The sequence below is a fragment of the Medicago truncatula genome, chromosome 4 (genome assembly GCF_003473485.1).
Source record: "Medicago truncatula cultivar Jemalong A17 chromosome 4, MtrunA17r5.0-ANR, whole genome shotgun sequence".
In the NCBI taxonomy this organism is placed as follows: Eukaryota; Viridiplantae; Streptophyta; class Magnoliopsida; order Fabales; family Fabaceae; genus Medicago; species Medicago truncatula.
In genome coordinates this window covers 40,975,869-40,997,233 of record NC_053045.1, presented here as the reverse complement: position 1 = coordinate 40,997,233, position 21,365 = coordinate 40,975,869, and the positions used below count along the sequence as shown (strand labels likewise).

Below are 21,365 nucleotides of genomic sequence, written 5' to 3'. Positions count from 1 at the left end.
TGACATTTTATTTTTTTTCATACCAATGACAATTTTTATTTATATTTCTCTTCCCTTTTATCAATTTTTGTTCTCTTTCATCCACTAAACAAATGCCACATAAAGGTGTACAATGGAGGGTTTCCATATATAAGGTGGTCAATGTATCATTACTCATTTTCTTATGAGGAGTCGAGGTTGTCAGGTTGAGAAGAAACACAAACGAACTTGTGCTCGCTATATGTCTCTCTTTCTTTATGTTTCAAGAGTACTACCGAGGCATGTACTATTAATGGTTCATTTATCTTTATATATCGAATGGAAAATTCTATGGTAAAGTCATCACAATTACTTTTCTATTTATGTTAACTTTATGATCAATCATTGAGCATTCTGTATTTAATCCATGTTACGTTAGATTATATTGTGTATTGCACATTTGCCTATAAGGTTTGTCATTATATCTTTACTTATTGCAATTGAGTCTCTGATTAAATCAAAATTAAACATTATTATTATTATTATTATTATTTTGTAAATCATAAAGCTTATGCATCTGAAACAGTATATGTTCCTTTCGAAACCCTCGTCTGAATCTGTTCATCTGATCACTTGGTCTGTTGTTTCAATTTCATATAAGTAAACTGAGATTAAACCAGAAACATGTTTCATAACAGAAACAAGTTTTCATTTCACTTTTTTGTAAAATAAGGAACCTCGTGATTTCCTTTGAAATCCAAACCAACACAATAAAATAAAACAAAAAAGACTATTAGGACAAGAAGTGGACACAAGAATTCATTAATTAATTAAACCTTTCTGAGATAAAATAGTTAATTAATTCTCAGAGTCCAATATCATGGACCATAATTCTAAACTATCAAATCTTTATTCTTTTTCTTTCCATGTTGTCTGCGTCAGGATTCAAATCTTTTTGAAAGAAAATGGTTTATTGTTGTGTGTTGTGGTTGATGATGCTTATATGATCAAAAGTACAAAATGTAAAAAGGAATTTTTCTTCAGAATGTGTGAATTGACTTCAGGAAGTGCATAAACCGATTTCGAAACATAGGCTCCTACGACCAAAATTGAAGAGCATGTATCAAAATGATTCATTTATGAATTCAAACAAGACCCTTTTGGTTTCTAATAACATATTTCCTTGATTAAAGTTGTAATATGGATAAAGTAATGCAATAATTATTAGTGTTGCAATATATTACTAAAAAGGACATGAGGAAAGCGACCTCTCCTTTTGCAGTAATGGAGACGAGGAAAGAGGAAAGTGAAATTGTAATTTAAAATTGATTATAGAGTTTATACATGATTAACAAATAAAATTAGCTAATAAATCAAAAGTAATTATACATGATCCACCCGCAGTACATTAGCTGACATTACACATTAACAATTGTCTTATTGATTAAACAAAACAAAATATCTTTTTCAGAAAAGACAGTTTCCTGACTGCACCATAGAAGTGCCCCGAATATCTTTGATACAACATGTCATATGATACTAACATCCTTATTAAGTTTCTTCAGTATTAGCATATAGGAAAACAAGCCTTTTCATAGAACTTGTAAAACATTTTCCTCATATTAATCTTCACTTTTTGTTTGGTCTGTTTTACACAATCAAATAATTTGCACTCGTGCACAATCGAGTGTAGAAAGAAACTTGTTCATCAAGGCATGTCATGCTTGTCACACTCTAGGGGACAAAATGACGGCATCAATGACTAATTTTTTCGGCGGCGACAGCGGCGGTGGTATTGGTGGTGACACGCTCACATCGGGGACACATTGATAAGGTTGAAGCTGGAAGAGGCTCAGAACTGTGAGGTGATAACACAGTAGGTGGACCTACCTTCATAGCCCTAAGCTCCTCAACTTCTCTTTGTAGCCTCCTGTTCTGCTCTGTTAAAGACCCAAACCACCTCTTCAGGTATTCGCACTCCATCTCTGTCTGCTTCAACTTGCTCCTGCATGTCCAAAATATTATTAAAATGATGATATGGTTATTATGAAATGAAATTTTTATTATTGTTGGGGTGTAATCACTTTTTTTATGGATACTTGTTGATGAATGATGCTTAATGCATGGGTTGATCTAAAGCATGAAATTGAGTGGTCAAAGGTGCACTTAATAATTATTGGAGAGGTGATCAGTGTAATGTAGCACACGAGGCCGAATAAAACTCCATAAACACGGACATGGTGCTGTGGTTATTGAGTTGTCTACTTTCATTTGGACAACAATGATTATGCTTTTAAGTTTTAACACTACAGTGTGTTTTAACACTAATGTTTTTTTTTTTTTTTTTTTTTAGACACATAGAAATACATTAATTAAAAGAAAAAGATATGTCATTTTACCAAATTATCTTAATTTGTAATTTGTTTTTCATTAAAAAAATAATAATACTCCCTCTGTTCCTTTTTTAGCGTCACATTTACTAAAAAAATTATTCTTATTTAAGTGTTACTTTTAGAATTTAAGATTGTAATATGTCAATTATACTCTTAGCCTCTCAATTACTAAATCTGACACATTAATTGCATAGTATTATTGTAGCCTAATCCAATTCCTCTACTCCATCAGACACATTTTTACCGAGGCCACAAAAATTCTTACTGCTAATAAATGCAATAAACCCACTCTTCCAATACATAGAGCTCCACAACTATTTCTCTTTAAATATGTACAGGACACTGTTATTTCAAGAAAAAAAACACCCAAACATGAAAAAGAAAATACCAATGAAACAAGAAATTGCTTTGAACAACAATGAAGAAAAAAAGTGGAAGGTTCATTGTACAACTATGAACAAAAAATAGTGGAAGGATCATTGAACTACAATGGAGAAAAAACAGTGGAAAATTCATTGGATAGCATAGAAGAATAAATAGTGGAATACTCTTTGGACAACAATGAAAAAGAAATAGTTGAAGAAATTGTGGAAGACTCTTTGTAGGTGATTACTTTTGCTGATAGTTTGTTTTGGGATTTGGCTTTTGGGCTTCCCATGCTCTTGTCAAAAAACTTTAGCCATGCATTTATGTAGTGAATGAATGATTGCTACCAAGGAAAAGTTACACTAAAGATATTAAGGGTAGAAAAGAAAAAAGAGAGCTAGTTATATTGTGCCTTGGTTGTAGCAAATTGGGCAAAAGCGACACATATAAAGGAACAGAGGGAGTATTTTAAAAGTAGTGTATATAGTATTAATTAAAGGGAAATGTTAACCGGTGCTCCAAGACACTGATTATGAATTATAAAAGAAAATATTTTCTTGGAAATTGTGTATTCTAAGTTTTAAAAGCTAAAAAATTGCTCTTTTCAATGCAAATTTTATCTTTTATTTCTACTTTTAGCTCCTTAACCGGTGCTCGGTGGCACCGGTTAACAAGATCCTTAATTAAATGGTACAATTGAAAATAAAAAGTTATTTTATTATTGCATTGGAAACTAAAAGTGACATTCATTTTAAAACAATTTTTTTGTTAAAACGACGCTCATTTTAAAACGAAGAGAGTATTTAATAATTGACGTTTCTAAATATAAGCAAAATTGACTTTTTAGGTTCCTTCATTTAACGATGTATGTGGTCTATAATATGAACCACATACATCATTAAATGAACGAACCTAAAAAGTCAATTTTGTTTATATTTAAGAGTAAATTACACTCCCCTCCCCTCAAAGATGCTTGAATTACACTCTCCTCTTATGTTAAAATATCCTTGAAAAATAAAATTTACACTCCCCTCCATTATAAGATGTTTGAATTACAACTCTCTCCCTTAATAATTAAATATGCACTACACTTTAATCTATTTTAAGATAAACAAATATTTTTATGACATATAATAATTTTGAACCATCATTTAAAAAAAAAATCAATTCATTTCTTTATAATTTAAATGTCAATGATAATTAAATTTAAATATTTTGCTATTGATTTGATAATTTAGAGTATAAAATTAACTTTTAAATAACCATGCTTTATTGTCTTTAGTAATTTTTCACATATTTTAATTTTATTTTTGGTTGTTCCATATTTTATAATAGGGTTTAAAACTACATGTCAATGAAATTGTGAATAAAAAATAGCGAAAAATATGTATTTAATTTTTTATTCTATTAAAATAGACTCGTAATACTATTTTTTCGAAGTGTGTTAGATTATTATTATTTTTCTAGATTATTTGAAATAAAAAATAAATATCGAGGGAGTAAAATGTAGATTTTAACATAAGGGGGGATGAGAATGTAATTCAAGCTTCTCTTAAGGGATGGGAGTGAAAAATTTTCTAATATGTTTTGAATAAAAGGGGAGAGGAGTGTATATTTTAACATAATAGGGGAGAGAAGTGTAATTCAAGCATCTTTGAGGGGAGGGAAGTGTAATTTACTCTATAGGGGGCTTTAATTCAAAATCTATACTCCTTAAATATTATCATTATCAATTGCTCGTTTTAGTCCTAGAAAATTTTGTCACTATTTTACCTTCTTTAACTTAGATAATTTTTAGTAAATTTTAATAGAAATAGTCCTATAATTGACATATATGAATGTCTTAGTTGATAAATAGAACATTCCCGTAAATGCATTCTTTTGATCATTAAAAAAAAAATTGTCAACAACAAAGAGGAATACACTTTATTGAGGTTTCTAATTAAGAAACATTTTGAAATTTTTAATGTGGCCTATCAAACCTGGACAATCAATTATAACTCCTTGAAATAAAATTATATTCTTCATTGTACAAAGAAAAAGGTTATATTCCTCTTGCTCAAAAAAAAAAAAAAAAGAAGGTTATATTCCTCAAAAGCCAAATAGACCAAGTAATGATTTTAATTCACGATTGTTACAATTTGTTTTAATTTATTTATTTTTATCGAATAATGACCTAACATTTTATTTCTAAACAAAAAAATCAAATCTCTTACAGACACACACATACACTACACATATTGAAGTCGATTAAGGGTGTCATGATGAGAAATTGGAAGCTAATACATAGAGGGTTAACCTTTACCTGGCCCTACGGTTTTGAAACCACACCTCCACTTGCCTTGGTCGGAGCTTAAGCTGCATTGCCAAACACTCTTTCTGCTTCTGTAGTGCAGAACCAATTATATATATATGCATATTAATTAAGGAAAAGTAGTAGAAATATAGCATCTCTCATGGACATGGTAAATGTTATATATGAGACAAAAAAGAAAATATGAATAAATTAAGGTCATGTAAAGGGGTCTTGGTAAAAGAAAGATTTTGGAGGTATAATTACTGGGTTTAAAGTGTGGTTTTTTCTGAAGCTTTCTTCAAGGAGATGGGACTGTTCCTTTGTTAGACGCAGTTTCTTGCGAGGAGTATCTCCATTAACGCTGCTTTCTTCTTCCTCTTCTAGTGCCATCCATTCTTCTTCTATGGTTACTCGGTTCACATCCAACTTTTTCACTGTAAACACCCAATTTAATTTTATTTATTTATACATGCACTTGCAACTTTTTTGACCCAACAAAAATTCATAATTCTTTATAGGAAACTCAATATATTATATATAATAACAAAAAATGTAGATATATATTTTCGGTCCCGAAAAATATATCATTTTTTCATTTTTAATCTCTATAATTTGTTCTTGTCAAAAAAAAATAATCTCTATAATTTTATTTTTTTTATTTCAAATATAACATTTTTATTCTTTTGCTCATTGTTATTTTATTTTTATTCGTGCAAATTTAATTCATGTAGGTATTAGTCTATGTAATATGTTGAATGTTTGATCTTAGTTAATCTCTTAAAAAATACTAATATATATATATATATATATATATATATATATATATATATATATATATATATATATATATATATATATTATATTGATCAATTTGAATATGAACAAATTTTGCACAAATAAAAAAACAATTGTGATCAAAAGTAAAAATTGATATATCTAAAACGACTAAAAAAATCAGAAGGATTAAAAGGAAAAAAATTGTATATTTAATGAGAATAAAAACATATTTAAACCAAAAAAGAAATTTGCTTTAGGAAGTTGTATCACGTATATTATATATCCTCAAGATGAAAAAATAATAAGCATGTGGGAACCCTTTATGGGCCGTTTAATATTAACTTTTTCTTATAAAAAATGATAAATTCAAGGGATAAAAAAACACAACTGTAGTGGAACATTCATATATATCCGATCATTGTTTTAATTTTATTTTTAGAGAAGTTACAAATATTTATTTAAAAATGAAAACAATAATGGTAAAATAAATGAAATTTCACCACCAAAAAAATAATAAATGAAATTTAAAAACTTAAGCAGAATTAAACAAAGACACAACATGAAGAGAGGTTGATAAAAATGACAAAAGATGAATAAGAAGATTATGATATTAGATAAAGATGCAAAACGCAATAAATTAAGAAACTATTTTGTATTTGGCTATGTGTTACTTACCAGATGATGAGGGGAGAAAAGATATTGGTGAAGAAGCAAAACCTGGGATAGATATGGTCAATTCCAAGTTGGAGGAACTTGTAGGTAAAACTGCCATAGACGAAGAAGATCAAGAAGATCCTTGATGAAAAGGGAGGAAAAGGTAAAGTGAAGAAAACAAATTTAGAAGAAAGGAGAAAGAAGACAGAAGCAGCAAAGATATGATGAATTGTTTGGAGAGAAAAAGGTCAAGATATACTATAGAAAACTCAAATAAACAATTAAAAGGATATTATTATTTATTAATCAGTCGTACAAAGTTTATTATTGATTAATATTTAGAAAACCAAACAATTATATTCAAATGGTTAATAAGCTCCACCAAAAATAAATTATTTAGGAGAGTCTGAGTCAAATCTTCAATAAAATAATTTTTAATTAGACTTTACTTTTATAATAAAACACTACCAGAATTCATTTTTCTTTAGAAACGAATGGTTAACACCAAAAAAAATTAATGCTTAGAAAATCAAAAGGAGGTTTATGTGGGAAAAGCGTATATATAAAGTGTTGTAGCTAGGTTTCTGAATTATGACCATGGTTGGCAAAGTACTTATATAAAAATATAAAAATACAAGAACAAAGAGGGGTGGCAAATTGCCAATAGCACACACTCTAATTAAGAGCATCCTTAATCCAAAAACCCAATTTTTGGGTAAGCATGTATACACAATTTATATTTCAACTTTAGTACTATCTTTTTTTTTTTACAACAAACTTTAGTACTATCTAATAATCATTACATCTCTCTTTTTTATCATTATATTATAATAAGGTTTTGCAGGAATTTTTTTAGCTTAATTTTCTTTTTCAGTTTTGTCATTCAAACATTAAAGCAAAAATAGTAATTACTTAGCAAAAAAGTTGAATGGCAATACTGAAACAAAAAACAAAAAAAAGGATAATGGATCACATTAATAATTTTTCCTACAAAACCTTTATTATATTGAGTGAGATAAATTGTAGCAATTCAAATCATATTTAGAACTTAAAATTTTATAGACGGGTGTTAAGAATAATTTTTTCTCAACAGTTACTTATTTATCTGATGAAATCTATATGAATTCTACCATTTTATGTGAATTTATTTTCAAAATATAGGGTCCATATTAGTTTCATTCAATAAGATAGTGAGTATAATAGAAACAAGACTTCCATGGTGATAATAAGACTATGAGCATAAGTCTTGACACACTAAACAAAACAAAATGTATAACACTTCTCAAATTTTATATTTAGTTGTGAAAATGAGTTTTTATTTTCAATTTTTGGTTTTGATTTAAGGTTCTTGCTAACATGTGAAAATATAAATATAATTTTTTTAAGGAATCCAAAGTTAAAAATCTGTCTTAATTATACTTAATATTTTTAATTAGCATACTGTATTTTTTTAAGAAGAACAAGGCATGCTATCTTTTTTAAATACTATAGCAAAAACTTTTTATATTCTTTTTTGGTGAATAGCATGCATGCTGAATGCATTCTGAAACATGCAATCATGTTGTTGTGATTTTTTTAAGAACTTTGTTGACCGGATATTATTACTACACAAACATAAAATTTGTGTGCGTGTTTTTTTTAACAGAATTTTGTTATATGCTATTTATATTTTTGGGTTTTTTTTTACAAAGTATGTTTTTGGGTTTTAAATATTATCTCATCATGGACTGAAAATTAATAATTACAAAATTAATAAAATGGATTAAAAAAGTTAATATCACTATTTTTTTTTTTTTGAAAGAAATATCACTATGTTATATCTTAAAATTTAGTTTGAGATATAATAAAATAAATAGTGTGTGTTCCTTATATAATGACAATGCCATACTGTACTTTGATGTTGTCATTTAACTTTTTTCAGGGTTGCTTATATTTCAGACAATATTTTTTTTTTCATTTTGCTTGTTTCATAGTGTACTCTACTCATATGGAGGGAGTAATTGCATTTTCTTTGTACGTGCTCTGTTAAAAAAAAAAAAATCATAAAACAAAATACTGTGCAAATCTGTAGAATATGATGGAAATCTAGTCGGCCTTATCGTCCATTCAGAGGTCCACTGGGAAATGATTGGAAATTTTGAATGCCTTTTGCTATAACAATTTCTTCCGTTTTCCTTTCAAACACGTATCAACCAATTTCATTGGCGCCACCATAAACAAACTAGTAATACAAGTGGCTTTCATTAGAGACCCATAACTTATAATATTTTTATCTAATTGCATATAGATTTTTATAAGATTGTAAGTTAAATACATTAAGCAAAATATTTGATCACTTTCTTGAGATTTTCAAAAGATGAGTGCTGCTGAACATCATAAAGTCGAAGCTAAAATTGAGATGAAACCGAAAGTATGCGATTTCCTATAAAACACACGATCAACCTGACGCGACATGTTAATGTAGAAGGGGGAAAGGGTGCAATCTGGTCAGACAAGGTTTGGGATATGTAGGGCAAAAGTGTGAGAGTGTGGGACCCCACTCATGATTGGGTCAAAGAACATATGTACAACTTGGAAGCCCTTTCATGATTTGGTGGGGAGCAATGAGATACCCCCACTTGTCTAGTTGTCTCCCTTCCATGTTAACATTTACACTTTTAGTGCAATTTAAGTCGGTAATCAAAATCAGACCGAATATTAAATCGATGTAGGCATAGATTCGAGGTTTAAAGGTCGAACCTACGTTCAACCATGATTGAACCAACAATAACTAAATATTTTAATTTTTGTAAAGTAATATAATAACAAAAAAGATAATGACACTGAGTGTCTTTAGGACATTGATTAAAATATTAAAATAAGTAAGTTTGTATCAAAAAGCAGTATAATTATTTCTAAAATAAGAATAAAATTTTGTATTTCAAAACAAAATTTTTACTAATGAATTTCTTAACCAATGTTCTTATAACACCAGTTAGCAAAACTCTAAAAAAAAACATGATATTCATAATTTCACACTAATTAATAAAAATTAAACTCTACAAATATAAACACCCTTTTTGTTAAAACTGAAACTCAAGCTCCATTAATGGAATAAAGCAAACTTGTGAGAAGAAGAAACTTAACAATTCTATCGAGTGAAATCACAAATAGGATTTTACATTGTCTTATTACAACTATTTATAGTCTATACTATTTACAAGCATCTAACTAAACATGGTTAGAGATTTAACTAGCTATAGTGGAAAGTTAGTTAACAGACAATTTGTTTATTAACTAACTTGATGTGCAAGTAACATCGCGAAGTAGGTCCAAAGTGTATTTTCTCTGACATAGTGATATTCCACTTCGCTTTTGACAACTTCAAAACCTAAGAAATATTTGAGAGCTCTTAGGTCTTCGATGCTAAATATTGTTGGTCTCGACAGTATTTATCCACCCTAAGACCAAAACATCCACATATACGATAATAACAGTGAAACTTGTAGAACTTTTCTTACTTAATAGTCTGCTTTGGATTGAATGTAACTTGAGGTAATAAATGTCTCAGTCACTTTGGTATTCCATTGTTTGCTTGCTTGTTTCTAACCATATAGCGATCAATTACAATTTTAAAATACATTTTTGGCATAAGAAGCTTACAAAGAAAATTGATATGTGAATCTGAAATTTTATTTGGATAGAATGTATAGAAATTAGAAACATGTTTGTCTGTTAACTAACTTTCCACTATAGCTAGTTAATTCTGAATGTTTTATTAACTAACTTGATGTGCCAATACGGTGTGGTGTGCTCTTATGGGACTTATAGATTTATTAAATGTAAGTCTTTTATCATTCATCAATTTATTCATCAATGGAGTAGTATATATAGGTAAAAAAAATGTTGAAAAAGTAGTGAGGGCCTTGGCCCTCAATGGGTTTGACGTGGGTCCGTCCCTTATTAGTAAATTTGGTACAGGAATAAGCTTCAACTTGATAACGTTCAAATTAAACTAAACTTGATATTATGTTGAATAAAATCAAGCGGATTGTGTTCTTATCCATTAACTACTTTAAAGGACATGTGCACTTTTGTACTTAGGAATTCAAAATTATAAAAAAAAAAAAAAAAAATTGGTGCTACTTGTCATCTTCCAACTACTCCTAAAATCACTCAATTTAATTGGCTTGCTCCTCCCAATTATTGGCTTAAATGCAACATTGTTGGTACATCTAGACGGATCACCTGACTGATCTATCCAATTGTGTTGGGATTTATAGAGATTTTAAAGGCTCGTTTATGATAGATTTTTCTAGTAATCTTGTTGTCTTTAAATCTCTTTATATTGAATTGGTGGTTTCCATTTTACTTATTGAAATTGCTCATGATAAGGGTTGGTTTAACCTTTGACTATAATGTGTAATGGGAGCTTCAAATCAGATGATCTAACTTAAATTTAGTGAAAAACAAAAAAAAAAAAAGAGGATTGAATTGTGTTGTAGCTTTTTAAAAATTACTTCTGATACCTCACTCAATTAACAAATACGATAGCATTAACATTCCTATTTAAAAATTCTTTTTCAAGCACTAATTAAACAAAAAATCAATTTCTTGAGTTTTCATTATGGAGAAGTCTTAAGAATGAGAATAAAACATCGATATCATGAATAACAAGAACTTGTATAATCATGAGATCAAAAGTTATACAAAAGATTCATAATTAACTACAAATGATCCCACCAACAAATAAGAATTTAGCTACTCATACTCGTGGTAGATTTACACGAATAGATGAAAATGACATCAAAGATGATTGATTCCTCACTCTTAATTATGCTCTTCATATTGTTGTGCTTCGTGCTCCTTCTTCTCTTTGTAATTCTCCAGAAAATTTGATCAAAAGATCCACTCCAAATGAAGCTGAATTGCTATTTAAATTGGTAGGGGAAGGTGGGAAATCACTGCACAACGTGTTGCCTGCTTAGAGATTTGATATTTCTTCACAGTGAAGTCTTTTCCAGTTGAAACTTGAGTCGTTAAAATCTCCATAAATCGCTAAGTGAATTGATTAACTCGCTTAACTATTTTTCTTTGAATATTTTGTTTTTTTCTTTGTAATACAAGGACGAAGTATCGTTTCTGTCACCAAAAAAAGTATAGTTTGTATTCACATAATACGTAATTATCTTACGCATACCCAGCTATTATGAAAAACTGTAGCTGGTAGTTAACATCATTTGTAATAAAAATTAAATAAAAAAACTGAGTTGGCTTTTGATCTTTGGTAGCATATATATAAGTATGTGTCATTGACCATGAAGCTGGTGATTAGGTTGGTTACATTGATCATATTCTGTTGAATCATTTTTGGGAGGTTCAACTTGTGAGGCAGTGATTGGCATGTTCATTTGCCCATGCAACATCATATCTTGGATATTGTGGTGATGATGATCAGTTCCTACAATGTCATGTTGAGGATATAATGTGTATCCTTGAGGCCATGCTTGAATGTTTCCATCGTTTGGATTTCCCACGTGGCACTCTCCTATACCTCTTGGATCAACAACATTTGAACTCGTCCCTTGTGAAAATGAACCGTATACAGAAGAGGACAAATCCCTAAACATAGACCAGATATTATTTTTGAGAGAATATTGAAGATCAAATATTCCATTTTATATCCCTATTTCATAAAATGCACTTTAAAATGACTTTCTTTTTTAATAATTGAATCAAAATTAGGAAAAATCGATAAATAGAAGAAATTGAAACCTGAGAGGATCCATAGGAGCTGATGTATCAAAAATTTGGGGTTGGTTCTGTCCACCATCTTGCAGCCAACTAACATTCTCAAAAGAGGTCGGCATCCCCTGTTATGAATTTTGCGATTTTAATTTTTTTTTTTTTTGTGGCCGGGGTTTGAACTTCTATTATGCATTGTCCATACCAACTAAGTTAAACTCACGAGGACTTGTGATTTTAATTTAATTACGGATACTAATTTTATATATAATTTTCCACTAAATCAATACTAAAAAAACAACTATGATATGATATGATATATGTAGTTTTTTTTTAGCAAAACTACATTATATAAAAAATAAAAAAAAAATCATTCCAAACATATTATGTTATGTATGGATGAAATTGATTATCAGATATTAATTTAAAAATAGTTTCTTTAATTACCTGAATAGCTGATGGATCATACGAAGATAGATTGTTGTTCAACAACTGTTCCTGCAACCATGAATGAACATCCATGTTTTTAATAATAAATCACATATATATGAATAAACTATGAAAATTGTACCCAAAAAAAAAAAAAAAAATTAGTAGAATAATTATCGAACCTTTCTCTCCATGACACGGGCCAAGGTTTCTACTACGTTTTTTTCACCAGTTTCAAGCTCTGCTATAGATGTCATCTTTAATGGGTCGGGTTCATATTTCCTGTGTTTATCCACCCCAAACATTAGAACAATTTTTTATAGAAAAAAATTTAAAAAATTTGTACAATCTTATTGAAAAAACTAATCATCAACTATGTTTGTTGTTATGGAACCTTATCTGTTCCTCTACCATTTGAAGTTGCTGTTGTAATCTATTAACTTCTTGTTGGAGATCCTAGTTAAGAATAGAAGTTAAGGATCATGAGAAAAGTCTAATATAAATACTATATGTTACATAATATAATTTTGAAGGAAAAAATTATATTAAATCTTATATTCTTGAATCTTACATCCTTCAAAAAATATAATTTTCTTATATCTTATATTCTAAAAAAAATTGCAGTATGCCATTGTGGCATGTTCTTACCTCAACCTCAGAGTTAATGTCTCCCGGACTTGATTGAAGCAGTAGATGAAACAATATAGGAAAGCAAAAACAAACAAAAGTTTAGCACTATTAATTTGATCATCCTAAATACTATTATAAAGTAATGTAAATAGAGTTCAAAGATTTAAAATATTTACGAACTTGGACATATGAAGGGATATGTCATTTTCATTCCTTAACTGCTGAAGTATCCTGAGCAAATACTGCAAAATGCAATATAAACTAAAATAGTAAAGTATTCATATTAGTATTAAGTAAAAGTGTATGTAAAGATATAGTTAGTGAAATTACCTCCTTGCTCTGAATACCCCTGCAAATAAATAAATAAATAAATAAATAAGAAACAAATTAGTAACAAAAAAGCAAAGGTTAAGCAAGTTTTTTTGACAAGTAAAAATAATAATTAAGTTCTATAATAATTAATTTATTGATAAAACAATTAAGAAATGAAGAAGGAACAGAAGAATGAGTGAGAGAAGAGGATTTCTGAGAGTATACCTTCGGTAGGGTAGCTCAGGAAAACTTACAGCACTGCAAGAAATAAATAATGAAATTAAAAAGCCAAATGTGTTTAGAAGTTTTGAACATATATAACTCATGCAAAATGAATTGTTTGTTGAGAACATACTTATCTCTTTCTTGGTCAGGAATATTAATGTAACGAGTTAAAACATCCTCTATCCTGATTAAAACAAAAATATAACAACATCACTATGGGCATTAATTATATTGGATGTATGTGTAAATAAATAAAGAATCAATTTGTTGATGCTGCTTTGCGATAAAATGTGAAGGCCAACAATGATTTCAAGTCAAATTATTTCACTTTATAATTGGTCAAGATCCTAATCTATAGGTTTTATTCAACAAAAAAATAAATAGATCCTAATCCATAGAGGAAAGAAAAGAATAACAAAAAATACAACTATCTAACAAAAAAGAATATTGAATTAACTACCCTACGAGACACAAACCATTGCATCTAAAACATAAATGATGATTCAATTGTATATATTATAACTTTGAACATGTACAACAAACAATCTTAATTTTCACAAAATCTATCAAAAACAATCAACCATCGATCCTTGAGAAGAGAAGAGACATAAGAAATTGATTGATTATTATAAATTAAATCAATACATGTATGGTTCGTAAAAGGAAGAAGAAGAAGAAGAAAAATATGAAGAGGGTTCAATGCATACCTTCTTTTACCTGAAAAATGATTAAGTCTATTTGATGGAGAAAACATTATAAGGGCAATATCAATATCACAAAGGATTGATAACTCATAAGCTTTCTTAATGAGACCATTTCTACGTTTTGAATATGTAACTTGTCGATTCACTGTGTTCTCTATTCTTTTTATCTCAAGTTTAACACGACCCATCTTGATGATTTATTGTCTATCAACTCTAACCTGTTTGTGTTCATACAGGAAAAAGATCAAATAAAGAAATCTAATTAAGATAGAAGAGAGAAAAAAAATTATAAATGGGAACACGCATGAAGAACCTTAGAAGAAGGAACCGCTGGATAGGAGAGAAAGGGAAGGTAATGGTTGTAAATGGGTGATAAGAGAAAAGGGAGGGATGGGGAGAGATTTATGAGTTTGTAAGGGAAAGGGTCGTAGTTGCTTTGGCTCATTTCTTGTTGATGAATTGAACACAATTGAGCCAAACATGCCATTGTTTGTAATTTTTTTTTTTTTGGGTTCAATGAATTGCAAAGGGTATAATCGTCCATAGATAAATGATATATAATGATGTTTTTGGTAGTAATAACTATTTGAATATAATATTTAGTCACATTCATATTTAAAAAAATAATGTAGCAAGAGAAAAAATTAAATAATATATTTTTAAAATAATTAAGTGACATGTATTTTCTTCTCTCTCAAAAAAAAAAAAAGTGACATGTATTTTCAAAAAAGAAAGTCATTTGGTGTGTGCGCTTGTGCGTCTAAATATTGTGTCCAAATTATTGTGACCGTATCATTATTTTTCATGATTTATAACATACGATTTTTAATTACAATTGTTAGTAATTAGTTGTTAGATTAATATTTAATATTCATCCGAGTTTAAACCTAAACATCTAACTCCTTAACTTAAAACGCAAGTGTTATATCAAAAGTTCATAAATATCAACAACATATCATTTAACACTTTTCTCTCTTTTGTGAGTCGTCGGCTGAAACCCTAATTTTATCTCCTTCATCCACCAAAGAGGGGTGGTTTTGGGTCAAATTTTGACCCCAAATCACCCCATCTAAATCATTTTTCTTCTTCCCTTCTATTTAAATAAGTGATTTTCACATCGAATTATGTATTCCTTTTGTGATTTCATCATCTTAGTGCGACGCTGTTTTGTTTGTCGTCTTTGTGCGGCGTTGTTTGTCTTTTCCCTTGTTGAGGTGTCTGTTCGATTCAGATTGTCAGATCAGTTTCGATCCAGTGCAAATCCAACCAATGACTTTGGCGTCATCAACGTTGTAGATTCGGAGACATGATTATTCCGGAGATTTTAATATAGTCATATTTGTAGGCTTATGTACTTTGTCATTTTATGCTATTAACATGGATGTCGTGAATTTGTTAACAGATTCATCCTTTTTGTTTTTAGGGAATTTATATTACTTCGATGTACTCTATCAATTTGAATGAATGAATGTTGTTTGTTTTGTGTCAAAAAAAATATCATTTAACACTTAACAACAATAATCATAAAAAAATTTAACACTTATTTTTAAGTAAAGGCAGGCGTGATATCATCGAATTTGAATCCATGTTGAGTTTATTACGAGACAAGTAAATGTGATTGTCCATGAGCTAGTCAAGGCAACCACATTCTTTCCAAACTTCCGTATATTTGTTGATATTCCGACATGTATTATTGATCTGCCTCCGATTCATTAATTTGAGTTGTAGGTCATAGATAACCAACTTAAAAATAAATCAATTTTCATGTTCTACGGTAGTTAACTACTGTTGGAGTTTTTTTTTTTTTAAGTTGTGTATATAGAATGGTAGTTAACTACTATTGGGAAGATTGAACGGTTGTTAACTACCGTTGGAGGTAAAAGCGTCATTCCCATACATTTTTAAGCAAATTCATCCGTGTGAAAATCAATTTTATAACCCGTTTGAGTTATATCATTCCCTTGCCAAAAATGTCGATTTTTTTTCTCTCTCAATATGATAAGACTCTTTCTTATCCACACCCCTCTTTCTTACTTATCACAAACAACTCAGCAACTATGACATGGGCTTAGGCATGAAATGAAAACTTTGTTCCTGCAATTGACCCTATAAAAAGAAGTTGTCTTCCTCCTTGTTGTTATAAAGTAGCACAGCCGCCAAGGTTCTTAGGGTTTCATTTCATTCTTCACCGTTTCTCACATTGCAATCTTGCAAAACATTTCATTTAACTTTTTAATTTGTAAGTGATGAAGTCAAGGGCTGAAGCAATATAGGGGAGAGCAGTATTATACCATGGCTCTGAAATACCCATAGGTTTTCTATGGGGTGCCCTGCTTTTCAAGCCCTAAACATCAAAATTAAAATGGTATCATAGTACGGATTTTGTGCTTTCTACACAAATCCGCCTCCAAACGCCATTACATCACAACTTCATTACTCTCTTTTCTCTATTTATTTAACTTGTTTTCATTTGATTTGTTGTTTCTTTAACATACGTAAACCATAGATTCATGAACCTATAGCTTAAAATAGTGACATCTATGTAAATTTCATACTACATGAGTATTGAAATTTGAGTAATGAGGTCTGGTTTTTGATTTCATCTTTTACTTGATTTGGGTTTTGAACATAACAAGATTCTGAAGTAATTATTGAATAGTGGTCCTTTGAGTGTATGTGATTTTCTCGAATTATTGACTCGTACAAGTGTCTATGGATGTACAAGTGTCTGGTGTCTATGTTTCATACTATTTTACTATCTTTCAATGATATTAGTCATTAAGTAACAGGTTAGAAATATAGGTCTAACCTTATATTTGGATCTGAGTTCTCTAATACTAGTACTAGTATAATTCTCGAATTTGTAATTTATAAGGAACATTCTTCAACTTCTTATTTGTGGACAGTTTAGACTATTGAGATTTCTTCTGTTATTGATATCAAATGGGTAAATGAACATGTTCATTGTACTTTGATTGTTCGTCAATATCAGCTCATTACAGATTAATATGTATATGAAATGGAAATTAATCTATGGACTATGTCTGATGACGTGATGATGATATTGGTGCGAGGTGCTTTGGAGGGTTTGCTTGCATATTCCATTAACCTATTATGTCATAGTCCTTAACTTTAAAAGAATAATAAAAAACTTTTTTTTTTTTTTTTAATAGACGATTATAATCCCTCCGTCCCAAAATAATGAGGATTTTTTTTAGGCCTCTTCAATATCTCTTTTGGTTGAATAGTGTTTTAGGAGTTATTAATTGGAGGTGTATTCAAATTGAAAGAAAAAAAAAATGTCCTTCGAGACAAATATAATTTTCTATTAATATATAAAGACAAATGGTAGCATAAGATGGGCGGCGTTTAGGGTGGGAGACCTTTATAGGTCTCCTACCGTGCATGACCTCTTTTTTTTTTTTTTTTTTGACCTTTGGACCTTTTCCAATCGTTAGATTGGTTGAACACATCATAGATCAAATACACTTGATTATCTTTTCATTTGTCTTCTTCCCTCTCAACTCTCATGAGCTTTCACCTTTCTTTGATATCCCTCTCTGTTTATTTTCCCTTTGCCAATTACACTATTTCTTTGTTCCTTATAATACGAACATCGGGTTTGATCTAGATTTTCCAACCATCTAAATATCCATTTTTTTCCTTCATTGTTCTACTCTTAATTGTTCAAAAAAGTAATACTCATATCTGGAATAAATTTGGAAAAGAATGGTACTCAAATGCTAATCAATTTTCCTTCATTGTTCTACTCTTAATATTTCAAACAAGCCCAATAAATAAAATGTTAAAACTTTCATATTCATCAAAGATAATAAAAAAATAAAAACTGCAGATTTAATCAATTTTTTGACAATTCCTTTTAAAATGCTATTCAAATTCATCTTTCAATAATACCGATTTGGCTTTGTTTTGTTTTGATCGTTCTAGAATTCCCTTTGGGGACATCCGAAGTTGAAATTGAAGCATTTTTCCTGCAAATTGAAATTAAATATAGCAGCAGATCTGTGTTCATGAAGTTTGAGAAGCAATCTCAAGTTATTTAAGTGAAATATAATCATGAGGAGCAAGCAACATGCAAGCACAAAAGGAGCAATTGAATTTATATTGTGATGGGGAAGGAGATGAAGATTTGGGTGTTCCTGTGGTTGCTGCGCTGTTGTTGGGTAAGAGAAAGAATGATTCCGATAGAGAGGAGAGAGAATGGGAAAGTGAAAATAAGACGAAAAAAATATTCAGTGTTGATGGTGTAAGCTAAGAATCATGGAACTTCATTATTCAATGGTTAACATCTATTTTGCCAAAAAAAAAAAAAAATCAAGTCTCCTACGGTAGGAGACCCAAAGAGGTCGCCTACCGTAGCCTTTGCCGCATAATATGTACATTGACATATGCAGAACAATCAATTAGATTAGTTGTTGGGAGTTTTTTTTTTAGCCAACTTAACTATTCCCTTGAACAAAATAACTTTTTATTTTGAAAAAATGGATTACGCTCTCACTTTAGAGAGTAAGTGTGTAATATCAACCCTTGATAAACAAATCAATATATAAACACGTGCATAGCAAATCATAAGTGATTAAAAATATCAACATGTTTTTCTCCCTTCACTAATTACTTTAGAATAGTTAAAATCATGAGTGAATTAAAAGCAAACATTCATTCACTTTAGAACTAGGTTCCTGCAGCTGCATTCATCTTCTAGCTTTCAGTAACTTTACCTTCACAAAACAAAAAATTAGCACCCAAAACATCAATTAAAATATGTTGAACACCATAAAAATTGGTTTCATTTAGCACAAGTAACCATTTTTACTTGGCTCACTGATTCTCTCAATCCAACAACAACACAACCAAATTCACTCTTTTGGTTGTCCATTTCATTATGTAACACTCAAGTACTGGGACTGAGGGACATACACACTTCTCATTATAATAGCTTCCTCCAGTAATTTTATTTAGTCTAGACTTGAAACAAGGATGAAGTTGAATCACAAATAGTTAGACTTAGATATCATTTAAAGAATTTGTGGATTCATTTGGGTACGACACACTTCCAAACAAACCCTTTTCCAAAACCCAATCTTCTATCATAGCTTGAGAATTCAAAGGTTGATCAGTTGGCAAAAGATGTCCACCCCCCAAAACCACAACATTAGTAAGTGACTTCCATTTTTGTACATAACCAGCTAACTCTCCATTTACCTTCCAAATCTCCCTCTCAGCATTCAAAAACTCCACAATCCCTTCCCATTTCATAGTCTTCACCCAAACATCCGTTTGAACCACGCCATCTTGCAAATCGCGCTGAGCTTGATATAATAGCACCCTAGTACTCTCACTCAACAACTTCTCCACCATAAACTTAACACTTTTCATTACATCAGCATGCAATACATCCCCAACAATGTCACTGCAAACCTCGTAAACAAATGATTCATTCACATTTACCCCCAAAGCCTTCTTCACCTCGGCAATGTTCAAGAATTTTTCAACCAAATCATCCTCATAAAGAACTTTACGCGAATAGTCATACAAAGTAGCCAACCCTGTCATGTTCCTCAACAAACGCAATGCATGGTTTCTAGCATCAGTTGCTTCACTCCAATTCCCTTTATGAACCAAATCAACAGCTTCAAGTTGAGCTTTTTCCAACTCATTTTTTTGTCTCTCGTTGATCAATCCAACATAATAAGCATTAACAGCATGAGTAACAACTTGTGTTACAGGGTCTGTTAAACCATCCCCAATTGCCAAACCAGCTAAATTCACTTTCTTAGTGTCTTTCAACTCAGCATTTTTCTCCAATATATAATACCCTATTGCAGGAACATATTTTCCAGCATAGCTTTCACCAGTAATATAAATAGGACGATGTTTGAAAACAGGGTCAAGTTGAACAAACCTTGTTATAGCAGCGAAAAGGTGTTTTGCGACTCCATTTTGATCGGTTGGAATCTCTTGTGGCGTTGCGGCTACACTGAAGCCGGTTCCAATAGGACTATCCAGAAAAAGAAGGCCAAAGATTCTATTCCAACTACCGCGGTTGGGTTCAAGAGCGAGTGATTTGGTGACACGATAGGGTCCGAGCTCGTAGAAGTTAGCGATCATGGAAGAGCAACCAGGGCCGCCTTGCAGCCAAATGAGAAGTGGGGTTTGGGAAAGAGGTGAGGTGGAGTTTTGTGCTTCATAGAATGTATAGAAAATGGAGGAATTGGAGGTGTGACTTACTGGAAGGTAACCTGATCTTGTGGGAAGGGCTTCTTTGGGGAATGATGTTGAAGAATCCGAGACTGACAGAGAGCAGTGAAACTGTAAGGAGGAGAAGCAGAAGAAAACAAGGGTGTTGATGAAGAGTGTGGTTGACACTTTCTCCATCTTCATCTAATATATTGTATGAGTATCCAATCTACAAATGATAGCAGTGAAAGAGTGGAAATTTTGGGTATAAAAGCAGGATTTGGAGAAAGATAGAATATGGAACCACATGTGAAGCGTGGGTCTCTTCTCTTGTCTCCCTATTGGCTAGACGGCAGATATGACTTTGGAAACATCATTTTATCATTAAAAAAGACATGTACTGTGGCAATGTTATAACCGAATATATGGACTAATATAATATAAATCGTAGAACTTTTTTATCCTGGCATAATCCAACCCCTAATATTATTCAATTAATCGACAAAATCAATAATTTGCATAGTTCTGTTTAATTTAAACACGTTTTCTTCAAACAAAACTATGTATTAATTTCCTAAACATAGTACCTATATTGTTCAATTAATCAACAAAATTAATCAATAGAAGTTATGTTAACTAGTGCCCCTAAGACACTTGAAAAAAACATTTTTTACATTTTCAAGAGTTTGACTACATAAG

General features: G+C 30.4%; 3 protein-coding genes across 3 annotated transcripts; all 3 read right to left on the bottom strand.

Annotated features, from left to right (window-relative positions):
* Nucleotides 1-1,306: 1,306 nt before the first annotated feature.
* On the bottom strand, nt 1,307-6,694 carry LOC25493007 (homeobox-leucine zipper protein HOX3). Its single transcript, XM_013601381.3, has 4 exons — nt 6,466-6,694; nt 5,278-5,447; nt 5,023-5,102; nt 1,307-1,963 (listed from the first exon to the last, which is right to left on the bottom strand). Exons 1-4 carry the CDS (start codon nt 6,560-6,562, stop codon nt 1,714-1,716), a joined length of 597 nt encoding a protein of 198 aa, XP_013456835.1. The 5' UTR covers nt 6,563-6,694; the 3' UTR covers nt 1,307-1,713.
* Nucleotides 6,695-11,164: 4,470 nt separating this feature from the next.
* Nucleotides 11,165-14,927, bottom strand: LOC25493006 (agamous-like MADS-box protein AGL104). The gene is made up of 12 exons (XM_024780447.2): nt 14,782-14,927; nt 14,472-14,686; nt 13,895-13,948; nt 13,765-13,797; nt 13,558-13,576; nt 13,408-13,469; nt 13,246-13,273; nt 12,992-13,053; nt 12,780-12,879; nt 12,616-12,666; nt 12,199-12,296; nt 11,165-12,045 (listed from the first exon to the last, which is right to left on the bottom strand). Exons 2-12 carry the CDS (start codon nt 14,654-14,656, stop codon nt 11,733-11,735), a joined length of 1,005 nt encoding a protein of 334 aa, XP_024636215.1. The 5' UTR covers nt 14,657-14,686; nt 14,782-14,927; the 3' UTR covers nt 11,165-11,732.
* A 4,107-nt stretch (nt 14,928-19,034) lies between these two features.
* LOC25493004 (putative carboxypeptidase C) lies at nt 19,035-21,022 on the bottom strand. The gene has a single exon (XM_013601378.3). It carries the CDS (start codon nt 20,868-20,870, stop codon nt 19,494-19,496), a length of 1,377 nt encoding a protein of 458 aa, XP_013456832.2. The 5' UTR covers nt 20,871-21,022; the 3' UTR covers nt 19,035-19,493.
* Between the last annotated feature and the right edge of the window lie 343 nt (nt 21,023-21,365).

Excerpts from the sequence above, each read along its gene's own strand:
- LOC25493004 (XM_013601378.3), bottom strand. The coding sequence starts at position 20,870 with ATGAAGATGGAGAAAGTGTCAACCACACTCTTCATCAACACCCTTGTT.
- LOC25493006 (XM_024780447.2), bottom strand. The coding sequence starts at position 14,656 with ATGGGTCGTGTTAAACTTGAGATAAAAAGAATAGAGAACACAGTGAAT. Across the intron at positions 13,274-13,407 it reads ATATCCCTTCATATGTCCAA|TCCGGGAGACATTAACTCTG; the intron begins GTTCGTAAATAT and ends GCTTCAATCAAG. Across the intron at positions 12,880-12,991 it reads ATGGTAGAGGAACAGATAAG|GAAATATGAACCCGACCCAT; the intron begins GTTCCATAACAA and ends GGATAAACACAG.
- LOC25493007 (XM_013601381.3), bottom strand. The coding sequence starts at position 6,562 with ATGGCAGTTTTACCTACAAGTTCCTCCAACTTGGAATTGACCATATCT. Across the intron at positions 5,448-6,465 it reads TTTTCTCCCCTCATCATCTG|TGAAAAAGTTGGATGTGAAC; the intron begins GTAAGTAACACA and ends GGGTGTTTACAG. Across the intron at positions 1,964-5,022 it reads TTTCAAAACCGTAGGGCCAG|GAGCAAGTTGAAGCAGACAG; the intron begins GTAAAGGTTAAC and ends TTGGACATGCAG.